This window comes from Neodiprion pinetum, chromosome 5, assembly GCF_021155775.2.
Source record: "Neodiprion pinetum isolate iyNeoPine1 chromosome 5, iyNeoPine1.2, whole genome shotgun sequence".
Taxonomy (NCBI): Eukaryota; Metazoa; Arthropoda; class Insecta; order Hymenoptera; family Diprionidae; genus Neodiprion; species Neodiprion pinetum.
The window spans coordinates 21079865-21094315 of NC_060236.1; the positions used below are offsets into that span (position 1 = coordinate 21079865).

Genomic DNA, 14451 nt, shown 5'->3' on the forward strand with positions numbered 1-14451 from the left:
TCCTTTTTTTTTGGCCGAAAATTTTTTTGTCTTGGAATTGATTTGTATGACCCTTTCCCGACTAATTGGACCCCTGAAAACTCAGAAAACGCAGCGAAAAGAGCGTGGGACCAACAGGAAAGTAATTACGAAGTAAAAAGCAGCTGCTGAAAAATAGCGAAAACGCAGGTTCTCATTTTTTGGCTGTCACAATTGATCTGTTGATCGCAGCCTATTGGGACTGCGCCCAATCGATTCCTCTCACAAAATTACGTCGGAACAGTGCCAGAAAGAATTTATTCCAGCACCTCTCAAAATCGCGAAAATTTTTGTCAAAAATACAAAGGGGTTAACCTTCCTTTTTTTTTGACCGAAAAATCTTCCGTCTTAGAATTGATTCGTATGACCCTTTCCCGACTAATTGGACCCCCAGGAACTCAGAAAACGCAACGAAAAGAGCGTGGGACCAACAGGAAAGTGATTACGAAGTAAAAAGCAGCTGCTGAAAAATGGCGAAAACGCAGGTTCTCGTTTTTTGGCTGTAACTTTTGATCTGTTGATCGCAGCCTGTTGGAACTGCGCCCAATCGATTTCTCTCTCATAATTACGTCGGAATAGTGCCGGAAAGAATTTATTCCAGCACTTTCCAAAATCGCGAAAATTTTCGGTCTCACATTCGATTTTCATGACCCTTTCTTGACTAATTAGACAATCAGGAACTTAGAAATCGCAGCGAAAACAGCGTAGGATCAACAGCAGAAAAATTACGATGCAAGTGACAAAGGACTCAATGCGTGAAAAATATCACAAAATTGTTCGTTCTACAGCAGTTCTGTTTCTAATCAAAAGAAAAATACCTATTACTCACGGTCTTGTAATGACTTTTTAGCAATTTCGAGTGGAATTGACCGAAGTTGTGATGATTGCATAACAGCAATGCGCAAGCGGAAATCTGAGGCTTGTCAAAATTCACCTCATTAGACTCAGGCTAGAACAATGTATTTATTCGTCAGCTCAATCTTGCGGCGTCTAAAAGTCAGTCACGTTAGATGCAATCAGTTTCATGGCTCTGCAAATCAATTTCTTGAAGTGCAGTGCTTCAACCTGATTCTGCAGAATTTTCATCATGATAGGAATGATCACAGACAATTTCACATCTTATTGATGTAGACTGTCAATATCAGAGGGATAATAGTAATCTAATCGACGTCAACAAATAATACCGATTTTATTTCCAAAATTACGCTGTAGTCCTTCCTTTCCGTTGTTGTCATCGTGGTATTATAGTCATCATTACAGGACATACATCAATATAATATACACTACAAATAGTATGTATACCTAACACACGAGTTTCATATGAATTCATATTATTTAAAAGCATACAAGATTTGAATCTATCGGTCAATCAATTCAACAGACAATATATTACAAATAGCGGTATATATAAATAATCCATAATAATATGTAACGTAGCCTTCATAAGCCTAATGAAATCATTCTAATTATTGGTGCCAATTATAAAATATTACTAAATAGTAATTATAAAACCAAATATAAAATAATCATAGACTAAATTCAAAGGCCAACAGAATCATAGTTCTGACAAGTCGTTAAGTATGAGAAAAAAATTAAGTAAACGTTAATACATGTAAAGAATGACAAAAAACATGTAGAAACTATTCTGGAAAAAATAAATTACTACACACGCATGCCGTAGTATATAAACCGCAGACAAATAAAATATAAAAACAAAATACAACTATTCAAAGTTGTATGAGCAGGTGTAACAAGGTATCTCTGGAAAATCAAAGTCGTGCGCATCGGATGATACACATATAATAATTGAGTTCACGACGCTCGAATGAATATTATGATAATATTGATAAGCGGTTTCATTTTTCTGATTTTCGGTAAGTTGCGTTCGACGAATATTTCGGGAAGTGTAAATAACACCCAAAGTTATAATTTTTAAAAAACTATTATAATTTGGCAGTTGTTCCAAGATTCAGAGAAGGGAACTTTACGGCATAACATCATTGGTATCTTTTTTTCTAGTAACCACATATTTTATTTTCTAAAAATATGCAGTAAAATCGATAACTGTATGATCTGATCCCTGCTTTGGGAATATTGAAACTCTTTGCCCTACGAAACATCGATCACAAATAAATTCGTCAAAAACGAATGAACCTTGTATAATAAATACTTCGTTTGATAAACCGGGAAATCGTTAGAAAATAAAAATACGCCTTATACCGATAATAAATGGTGAGAGGTAGCATGCTGAGTGACTGCGCTAGTTTCGTCGTCTTCTAATGCAGGCTGGCCGCGCCAAGCACCAGCCGTCAAACGCGACTTATGGAGATTAGATATACGCTGCGAATTTTTTCAGGCTAAGCAACTTTCTAATAACTAATTCACGGCTTGTAGGAAATTTGACAAACGTTTATTGCTACCTGACCGATGACTGACAACTTTTACTAGTCATCGTGGTAACATAACCTCAATTCGCCACTTAACGTTGAAGAGTTTGACAGCCCGTGTCTCGTTGAGAGCATAAAGTTGGCTCCCCTGCCTTCCAGATAGAAATTTTACCACGGTATGTTATAGCTAACCAATAAGGTCCAATCATCTTGCGCATGCGCAGTCGATCACTCAGCGTGCTAACTTTCACCGTGTTCTCTCGGTACGCATACGCCACGTTTACACAACGCTACACAACTCGATCTCTCCAAATACGTCCCCGGCGAATTCATTACTCCGAAAAATCGTAGACCACAGTTCTTAGAAAACATGGGCGTGCTGCGTCCCCTGACGTTACGGAAACTATTCTAGATTCTAAACATAAGAAGCAGACGTGGTCAACGGTGGTGTGCGATAGACGCCGGCAAAGAGGATCGAGCGGCTAAGCCTGTCGTAGATGAAGTAGAGGAAGGGGTGGTTGGCATTGAAAACCGCAGGCTCGGCTGGTCGGCTCGAGCGGAAGCTGAAGATGGCGGTAGCGGCGGTGGCCTTGGTACCCTCCTCCGTGACCTCGACAACGGCACGATGCACGGCGTCCCCGAGGTGAAGGCCGGGCTCGCCGTCTGCGAGAAGTCCGGTGAAGTCGGCAGCCGGGGTCAGAACTTCGCCGGCGCCTATCGCGTTTAAGAGTTGGTTGACTGCCAGCTCTTTGTCGAAACTGAACCTTGGCATGAATATCTCAACCTCCCTGGGCGCCATGCCTTCCTCCAGAATATCACGAAGCTCGGCGCCGGCTCGCTCAGTTCCGGTAATACGCTCTATCAGCTGTTGCACTGCGTCACGAGTGTCGTTGCCCTCGACGATTCGCGCTCCCGCGAATGGCGGCAGTAGGATGTACATCGAGACGTCGTCACCCTTGTACGGAAGCTGGAGAATGTGCGCCCCGATTTCCTCCGAAACGACTGGAAATTTAAACGGCTTTTAATGAGCGTTTCAATTTCGAATTGCAGGCTGCGGGTCAAGGTTTTAAACCGTCAACATTTGGACAGACAATTCCACTAAACAGTTAAAACACCGAATTGTCAACGTTCCAAATGGTACTGACCTTTCGTTACAAGGTAAGGCAGTAAATATGCTTTACAGGGCTCTAACCATTCGGTGTAAACTTGGGACTTTCCCAATTTCAAAAAAGGATTCATTTGTTCATTACTTCTGTCGTTGAATAACTCTCGAGTACATTCGGACGATTCCTCTTCGAAGGAATATACTTAACTATAGAATATTATTTTATACATTGATTCGAAAGGTTAATTCAATAGTACACTAATTTCGGTTCTTCATTATCCAATTGAATAATTCACAAACTCGGTAAAGAGTTGCATTTGTCAGTTTACTTTACACTGCATTATCAGAGCACAAGACCGTTACGCGATTAACTAAGGTAGATGTATCATTGCTTGCGGGCAGTGTACCACTGATTATGTCCACTTCAATAAAATTCTGTCTTTCTTCATTCGATTCACCGGTGGCGAACACTGGTAATAAGATGATTAAAACCGGTACTTCTACCCTACAATGAACCACCGGTCTCCCATCTACATCCTACGTCAATACACGAGGTGACCCAAGACTATCGCCCCATAAGCTACCAATATGTAAAATTCTGCGGCTAAAACATATTTTACTTTTAGATGACGATTCACTAGCCCTGTTCTCATTCTATTCTAAGCCCCGAGATGCTATTAGATTGGCCAATTTCAAAGGACTGTGATTCTCTAACGGAAAATTGGTCGCAGATTTTCACAAGGACTGCATTGATTACCTATAAGATGATAGTCCTCGGTTACCTTGTATAAATGAAACCAATTTCTTACCATGACTGAACGTTCCCTTCTGCTTCATAAACGTTACAAGGTGGGTGCGAGATCCGTTCGAGTAGAAGTTGTCCTTCTTCGAGTTTGCGGCGTCAAACTTGCTCTTCCAAAGTCCCTTGAAGTAGACCGCATTAGCCAAAACGAGGTCGGAGTCCTCGGTGATACCGCCGTCAGGAATGAGGTCCTGGATATGACCTTTTGTCTCATTGCTCGCCCATTGGTTAACCCTCTGTCGAATGGCTTCCGGGTTTGACCTGAAGTCGACGTGCTCGAGTTCAGAATTGAAAAGGTCGAGCATGCACTCTCTGATACGTCTCTCCTTGGTAACCCAGAGTTTATTTGCGGTCCTGAACTCGTAGTTCGTGCTCACATTTCCCTGCTCGGTCATGAACCTCCTCAAGGCATTTTCAAGTACGTAGAATCGCTGGACATGAGTCTTCGAGTATATTTCCGGGATGTGAAGCGCCCGTCCTAGTGCGGCTTCCGTTGTTCCTCGAGCGCTGAAGTAGGCCAGCGTCAGTGCCTCGTGCAGGCTGTGCGGGCTGTAAAATATATTGTCGACCCCCTCGAACTCCGACGTTTTCCTCAACGTATCGAGGGCGAAGTCGAGACGCGCCTGAGACAGCTTCTGGTTGAAATCCCGCTCTATCATCGTCGGGTTATCATTTCCGGTCAGACACTGGGCGGAAGTCATGCCCAAAAATGCTGCGCACAACGCAAGGCACACAAATGCGATGTTATACATCTTCTGAAAGACGAAGAAGAAGAAAAGCATAAATATGATACAGCCGCAATAAATTTTGGAGGTACGTATTTTTATCTCATTTATATTAGACCTATATCATACCTGGAGGATTCCGTGAAAGGCAACGACGCGAACGACGATTCGCCGGCAAATAGGCAACCAAAGTTACGTCTGAGGTACCCATAGTGTATCACATGTAAGACTAGTTGCCTATCTGCTAGCGAAACGTCGTTCCCATATTTCACCATCATGGAATACCCCTGGTGTAGGTACTTGTGAATAATTAGCTCCAGGTTTTTCTTTTGCGTTTGAATTCATTTGGCGTAACACTGCAGTGCTGAACTTCCGTAATATTTTTTTCTTGCTTTTATTGTCGGACTTAATCTCACGGATCTCCGAATGTTTTCGAATGTTTTGTAAAAGTGGGCGAGATGGTTTGCGGTTTTGTTGAATAGATATTCGTTACGACGTGATGCTTTTATGAGCGTCCGGCGCAGGCTTATCATATTATAGTAAATGTGGTAAAACGATAGTATTGTTTACAATACTTATTTTGTTTCCATTCCTGGCTTTTATACATATACTAAACTGGGCTATTTAAAGCTGACAAGGTTTTCTTTTTTTACACGTTGTTAAATGGTGAACAAATTATCTAATTGACTAATTAGTAACGTACGGGTAGCTAATCACTAAATAATATAACCGCTAAAGTATAAGTTTCAATCGATGATCAGCGTATTAAACACTCCAAGTTATTTACCGTTTTTAGTTAGTAAAAAGATATTTATTCATGTATTTAATATATAAATAATCAGTCTGTGCGAAGAAGTTTAGCAGGCACAAAGGTCGAACTGAATAAATTATAACGATTATATTTGCATCTGATAAATAAACAATTTGAAGAAAGTGAATATAAATATGTTTAGGTTATAAAAACAAAACGTATGAACTTCGTTGCTTGACCGTCAAAATTCAAATAGCGCTGTTCACTGAAAATACCCTAAATACAAATTGATATTTTCAAAATAAATGTAACTTATACTATAGTCGTAGATAAATATAATACATAAATTTATTTTAATACAAGGAATTTGCATAAATCAAGAATTTGCAGGAAAAAAATATTCTCCTACTTGGCACTTGGTTTACAATATGAAGATCGTGCGGGAGAAAAAGAAAGTGAAAAATGGCAGCTAGGCAGAATAAAAGCAAAAATCGGAATTTTAATTTCAGACTGCATTCATTTCATTCCGCGAACGTAGCAGACGATGCGACGACGAGCTGTTGGCATATTCGTATAATACAACGCATACATCAATGTGTAATATTACCTATGTACATAGAGAAGTGAAAGTGCGGCGGTATGAGGAGACGTCGTCGTGACGCTACTACCCAGAAACTACCGAACTTTCCTGCATTAAATTAGCCAAACCTAACCTAACATAACAGACTCAAGTTACAATCGCGTAAATCGCGCAGGCAGCTACGCATATTTATTAGTTTTGTGCAAAGAAACGACGCGGGAATCAACTCAATTGCAAATCACTTCTGCACACTCGGAAGATATGCTAGAGCGTGAAACCGCGATACGTTGCGTATAATAACGATTACTGAAGTTGACCGTTATTTCAACACGGGACAAAATTGTTGTACGCGGAATTACAATGAGGACGACTTTTCGAAATCCCGATATATTTATTGCTCAAGTTGTCTAAAGTTCTTCATTTGTACGAAAAATATTTTCAATTCTACCCGTGCAGATATCCTTGAAAATATTTTATGACGGTACCTCGACTTGTAAGCTTTATACAATTTTCAGACAATGTGTTTCTAGTGTTATTTTGCGTGTTGGTATGAGTATGTAACTGAATTAACGTCGAGTATCAAAACTCATTTATAACAAAAACAAGTAAGGAAGTCTTGATTGAAAAATATTCGGTGTAGTAGTTTCGAAAATTCCAAGGCGACTTTCACGGGTTCCCTTCGATGTATTTTGGTCCCCTGTAATACTCTTGCTTTTTACCATTCAGAGTATATACAAGCACGACTGGAGGGTAAATACGTATTGGTGTAATATATATAACTGCCCACACAGTTTAACCTTAACCTCCTTAATTGCTGAACATGCGCAGGTACGAATACTCATACTGACGATTCTAGGAAGTACGACAGCTAATTATTCCATCAGGAATTTAAGTGAGATATGGGTGACGAACTCGCAACAGTTTTAATCGTCTGCTTCAAGAATAAAGAACAAAGTAGAAAAAAAAATTAGAAAATTAATATTAGTTGTAGATTGTATGAAAAGTACAATTACGCGTAATTATTTTAAATCAATTTTTCTTTATTTTACATCCAGTTTGCCGTGTTTTTATTTTGCTAACGGATAAGCGACACCGAGAATATTATTGCTAAACACGAAAATTAATTTACTAATTGAATGTTAAAGTGAAAGAAAATAAAAAAATCGAGTACATGAAATGAAAATGGACAAATATCGTGTGACTTTGAATCATTATAATTATTATGTTATTTATATTCTTATACATTGATTGATTGCACTTACCGATTTGAAGAATATTCCGCACGGCTGACAAATTTTATATTTATAAATTACTGTCCGATATTAATTATTTACTTTTTGTTTTCAATTTTTTTTTCTACATATGTGTAGATTAACAACGAATATCTCCTCTCTTTTTTCACTGCACACTTGTGTTTAAAACCGCTATTTCATCAATGAATTAGTCTACTCTGACCGTACGATATTCAATCACGGCAGAAATGTTGCTCGGAGTTGCTGCTCTCGTCGAGGTTGCTAAGAGAACTAACTGCCAATGCTGGCTGCGACGCTCGGCTGATCCTTCGTCGAGGCAGAACGAACGGGCGTGACGACGACAACCGAAATGGACGCCGGACGCGCACATTCTTCGCATTCAAACGCCAGTCGTAATCGTCGGGAAAAAAAATTAGGAGTAGGTATTCGCAGCATGGCTTTTGTCTCTTTCGGATTCGATGCGCGCACAACAAAATTATACAGGAACTTAGACATGTTTGTTGGCAGCCAATGCCAAAGTTCAAAGGCAAGTTTTTACGTAGACTATAGCTGAAGTCGAAATTTCAATAACTGCGATTAAGATCGGAGAATTCGTTGGATCCGGGGCGAAAAATCAACGTTTCATCCTGCAGGACAATTATACGATCGGTATATTTTGAAAATTTTCCAACTCTTGAACTCGAGCTTTTCTCAATTTTCGCAGTGATTTTATGAAACTGATAACGAATTTTTTCTTCTTCTTGTTCACAACAAGCTATTAATTGTTCAGGTGATTCAACTGAATCTTTAGAACTTCACTCACAAGCGATTATCTTCAAGGTTTCCAATCATGGTGCTGTTATTTCATCTCTGCAATCTGATCGAATATTAATATAACTTATTGACTGTCAGGCTGGGAATCCCGAAGTTATACGCCTCGTAATTTCGATATTATCGCATACAGATTATGCATACCGAAGCATCCGGCTGCAGCTGCATTGATGAGCTCAGATATTGGTTGGAAATCTCAGATTTTTGCGCTATCTCCGAAGTATTTGCGGGTGTGGTTTTCAATTCTGCTTCAGACTCTCAAATCGCTGGAACTGACCATTTTTGCAGGTCGATTGACCGCGTGTTTCGTGACATAGCAAATGCAAAATGAAAAGAAAGTATTTGATAAACTAAAAGTTTACGACCACTAATTATTAATACTTACGTATATTTCAAGGTGAAATTTAAAGAAAACATGAATGTTCGCGTACGTTGACAATGTTAAAACATACTTCATCGGCAAGAAGAGTTTATTAAATTAAATTTTTCTCCTGCTTGTTGAGTTCTGTTTAATTCGCCTAGCATTATTCATATTTGCGTATGATTTTCAATCTCCTCTAAACTAAACAAAATGAATTACCAAATAAAGCAATTTCAAATCGAAAGACTTTTTCTCATTGCCTAGCAAGCGAGACTGTGATAAAACAGAAGAAAAGTAAAAAATGACAGTCAAACTTTGACAGTTATAATGAATGCTGCAGAATTCGAAAATTTGCGGTTTAATCCGCATGCAGCGTCTTCTTTGCGGTTTAGAACTACAAGAAGTGCAATCAATTGATTCTGCAGGAATTGCAGCCGTCGCAACGATTGGATTGTAGATACATAATGCATGATATATATGTATTCGCCTGTATATACACCAGATAAGTGAAAGTGCGGAGTTATAAGAAAATGTCGTCATGTCAACGGTATTCAGAACCTGTTGAACGTTCCTGCACTTACTTCCTAACCTCACCCATTTCACTCTCTTCCTTTGCTTTTTTTTTCTCCTTTATACTATTATCTTCTTGCAGATTAAATGTGTATACCGCAAATACATATACCGCTGTGATAAGAACTCACTTTTATAGTAAACATGAATTATCTATAATAAGTTATTGGATGTATGTGTGTTACATGTGACACAGATAGATTTTCAAGCGAATAAAGAGAGAAATTTTCGATTTATTTGAAATCTGAGAAATTCAGTGATTAACGTATCGTGAACGTTAATTTACACGTACTTATTAATATATCCGGATATGCATATTACTTGTGGAACGTAGCAGCTTTCACATTTGTATAATATATGAGTTTACATACACAGTGTATACATATAGGTATTATCCTACAAAAAATGTTCACATCTTAAATCATAAAATGTTTGTAAAGAATTCAGCATGTAATTTATTGCATTATTTATCTTCTAAATTCGATAAAATATGTAAGAAATGTCAACTATATAGTGAACTGTATGATTTATGATCTAGTATATCTGATCATTCGTGCTTTTGTAATTTATTATATTATTTCTCATATATATCGAATTTACAAAATCGAATTTTACAAAGATGACAATAAAAAAATTGAATTATTGTAAAAAACAACTTTTCGACTGATGTTGATTTTCTTTGCCTCTGATTTTCAATCCGACCGTAAAATGAATCGTATCGGTAAATATAAAGGATAATCAAGAATCTGCGGAGAATAATAAATTTTGAAAATCATATACGAATGGTTCTTTCGTTACGAATTTTTATCCTTTAATCTGTGGTTTTGTCATGATGATAATTTATTTCATAAAAAGCAAGAATCACTTACAGACAAGTTTTTGCGCAGGAATCAACATCGTGACGCAACTTGTTACAAAGAATCATCACATCATTCGTATAAATTTTTTTTATACATATAGACATATTTTCCGTTTTCAATTCCTCCTATATCCACAATATATCACATCCAATTGCTAACAACTAAAGATTACAGCGAAGTGCAATAAGGTTTTCCCATAGAAGAGGAAGAGTAAGAGTAAATAATATAAAAAGAAACAAACAATTTTAAGTATTAAATAGTACAGCGCAGATGAGCAGAAGAGCAAGGAGAAAAACATTCCGACCTCCCGGATGTTTATCATCAAGTTTAAAGTCAATGACGACTACGTAATACCAGGAAATTTCAAAATGACGAGGCTGCAGCAGCTGCAGCAAGAACTACTGATTGTGATACATGAAATTGTTTTCACGGAATGATTGCGTTGTAAGTTAATATCTACGAAGGAGAAATCATACGCCCGAGGAGAAATTACCGGATTTCTTTAACGTCACAGTGCTCATCGGGATTCCCGGAGTTTTTTAACACCGGCTCACAAAATTTATTCGTAATCGGTTGTATGTGACTGTACATACACGCGAACACTCCGATGTTGGGTGTGCAATGCGTATGTACGGGTAAAATAAATTCGGGTCAAGCCCCGCCGCCCGTGGCCTCAATTTCGAAAGCAACGACCCGGCGATGTGAAGTTTCTGCTGGAAACGCCTCACGTACAGATACATCGCGTACCTATAGATGATTTCGATTCAGATCGGCTGAGAAATTTTTTATGTTAGAACACTGCTCTATCTAGGTTTGTATGATTGTTTCAGGTTTTTCATAGCAAGGCCTTGCAGAGATATGAATTTTCCGAAGAACAAAAACGTAAGAAAAAACACCAAAGAAAGCAGTCTATACAGTTGATATTTTTCATATCGTTGTCCTGGATTTTAAAGCAATTTCATTTCATGAAATACGTTATTTTCCTGTGAATTTAGGTATCAGCTAAGCAGTTTGATGGTAATATCAAAAAAAAATAAAAATTTTGTAGGGTCAATAACTTAATTTTGAGATGTTCGAAGTCGTTATTACGAATTGTCGTTTATTCATTTGTTTTCGTCGAAACCTACGTCAATATCTCATATATATCATACTGAACAATCAAGACGCCATCTTGTGGCAGAAAATACAATCGTAATAATTAATCTTAAAGATTTTTTTTTTTTAATTTTTCGGTATGAATAAACTCGGCGTGACAAAATAAGAGCTTGCACAAAGTTTTCTGTAACTTGGTACTGGTGACATATGGTAAAAGAATCATACGGTTGAACTTCTTTATCGACGCGATGTTGCTACTTGGAATCCAACTTCCGTTGAAAGAACAGCAATAATGGGTGTTCACCTTGGAACTATCTTTATTGCGGGTATTCCCCAGTAATTGTTTGCATTACTCGTAGGTACGCGTATTTTTCCCACTCGCTCACTTCAACACTTATTCGAGTCTCGACGTTTCGATTTATATTCTACAGCATCAAATTATTGCAGTTTTAAATGCAAGCACGCAACACAGGGAACCCAACATGTGTAAAGATCAAGGTGTTTGAGAAAAAAATAATTAGCAATTTTCCACTGTGGTAGCCCCTAAAAAATTTGTTTAGGTCAGAAGATTGATTCTGCCAGAAGATAAGCGTTCTACGTTATGTGGAAGATCCCACTCATTTGAATTTTTACTTTCTTTTCACATTTTTTTCAATTTATGGAGAAACACCTTGTCACACTTCAATTATTATTTATTTCCTAACATTTATATTCAACCCAAAGGTCACGATCCATATAACAAAAATATATCAACCGAGAATTTTATTCACCTAAATTAAACGTTCATAAATTATAACTATTTTATGGAATTGATTTAATAACGAAGTCGTCGGATACACTTCTCGAACATCAACGGGAGACTTAATATTATACAAGTTTCGATCTTCTTTCTGATGCAAATTGATGTTACGATTGATATAAGCGATGAAAAAAAAATGTATTCACAATCGGTGCTTTATAAATTCCAAAAAATGTAAAAAAGACAAAATCAACTGAAAATGATCGCGATCCTCCACATAACGTAAAACACTCATCTTCTGACAGAATCTTTCTTTTAACCTAAACAAGTTTTTACGAGGTGCCATGGTAGAAAATCGAGAATAATTTTTTTCTGAAACATCTTAATAAAGATATATCTGCGAGGTAAACTAATTTTTCACGGGACCATTAAACTGTTTATTACTGCTTTTGCTACCATCGATTCACCAACCGAAATGGCTTACGACACATTATGTAGCAAATGGCCCGCATCAAGTTATGTGATTCGCTAACAGTTTAAGCGTTTCTTGGCTGGGAGGAAAAACCCAGAATATACGTAAGTATTGAGGAAACATTTTGAAAACTACGCTACGTGCGAAAAAAAAGTTGAAGAGTTCTGAGGAAAGGCATGAAATTGCATCATTTTTTGCATCTAAAATGGTAGTATTTAGTTATACAACCATACTTCGAAGACTGGAGTTTTGTGATTGATCAATTTAAAGAAAATTTTAGTTAATCAATTTTCTACTAATGATGATGAACAGTATTATTAATAAGACAACTTTTTGACATATGGAATTATCTAAAATATCGATCAACCGATTAATCGCACTGATCTAATTGAACCAAACTGACTAATTTTGTTGCACTTGCGATCACGATGATCTCAACGAAATTGAACTGATTTAGAGTGGACACCTTGTATGTTTGTTATATATACATTTGTATACGTACCGTAAATCGCATGCGGACCAGATTATAGAACCCTGGGGAATATACGTAAAATGAGTTGCGGTGTGATGACGCACTGCATGCCTCGGCTGCTACTCTACGGTAGAACTTATCGGTGTGCTTGGGGAAGTGAAACAAGGCCTACGTTTACGCACAACCACTGATGAGTGTGCTCGATGAGTTTCACCTTTACCTTGCAGGGAAATTTTTCACTGCTGCAGCGGGATCAACTACAGTGGAGAATCGAAACAATTGCATCAATTTCGTCACTTGTATATGGTAACTTATGACGCGTTCTGTGATTAATGCTTTTATTTTAATGCAATGATTATCATAAATGAATGAGCAACGCAGATTATTAGTATACAGCTCTGCAATATGACGGTTGGTTATTGTTGTTGGAAGTTTAAATTGGGAAACCCCAGGTGTGATCATTAATGCGCGCGAGAATGCGTACGAATGCATTCGTCCCACGTGGGTGAGCTGAAATCAGCCGAGAAACTCTGTAGAGATCGTACGGCAAGCGAGTTTACGAGCTATAAAAACAGCTTCCGAGTTGCGAATCAGAAATTAACTGCGTTGAAACTTCCAATGTTGCGCATTCTCGAAGAGCTAGAACCGCCCGCTTAGAGTCAATTGTTAGAACATAAATATACTAATAGCCATTTAATACTCGAATACTTGAAGGCTATATTCACAGATAACAAACAGGCTTGGTTCGGACTATGATTTTGCGTTGGTATTTTCAGTTTTAATCTAACAGACGTGGTATCCTCGATGATATAATGGCCCAGAAGACCGCAGGGTTTTGAGAGCGGCTTGGTGATCTAACGAATGTCAAGGCGAATCCAGCGAACCATAGATCGCTAAAATCAGGCGAGAGGTTCGCGAAATATCGAGGCTTAAGTGTGGGCAACGTGCCTCGCACAGCTAGTCCCACAAAACACGCTTGTATTTCAACGGCGCAAATTTTAAAGTCTGAAATTTCTCGAAAGGCTCGAGCGGATTGAATCGAAAAACAATCGTTGGACTCTTCCAAGTTTTGGCTGTCACCAAAGTTTTTAGAACGGACAAGGAGCAGGACACTTTATATGTTCGGATAATAAGTAAACGTGACTCAAAGAAACTGTTGTCAATGACACTGTCACTGACTTATCATAGACTTATCGCCTGAATAACTTCGTTTAAAATATTCGGCTTGACAACTTGGTGGTTATAAACATATCCTAAGCGACGAATACGGGCACGTATGCGTAATAGACAACTTATTCGATTATGCATGCAAATGATATACTGGCATTAACAAAGAAACTGGTTTTTCCATAACACTACAAGTCACCTCTAATTGTAATCGGCTGCAGGCATTGTTCAAAACTGCTTATCTGTAGATTATATCATTTATTCAGACAAGAGAATGCAATTCG

At 38.0% G+C, this 14451-nt stretch overlaps 1 protein-coding gene across 2 annotated transcripts; it reads right to left on the reverse strand.

The window, feature by feature from the left end:
* Window positions 1-1188: 1188 nt before the first annotated feature.
* On the reverse strand, window positions 1189-13148 carry LOC124218676 (serine protease inhibitor 88Ea). 2 transcript variants are annotated; one of them, XM_046625335.2, is made up of 3 exons: window positions 13031-13148; window positions 4320-5067; window positions 1189-3407 (listed from the first exon to the last, which is right to left on the reverse strand). In XM_046625335.2, the coding sequence occupies exons 1-3, from the start codon at window positions 13040-13042 to the stop codon at window positions 2821-2823; spliced, it is 1347 nt and encodes a 448-aa protein (XP_046481291.1). In that variant the 5' UTR covers window positions 13043-13148; the 3' UTR covers window positions 1189-2820. The 2 variants fall into 2 exon arrangements, with proteins under 2 accessions (XP_046481291.1, XP_046481292.1); XM_046625336.2 differs by lacking the exon at window positions 13031-13148 and adding an exon at window positions 7631-7957.
* Window positions 13149-14451: the final 1303 nt, after the last annotated feature.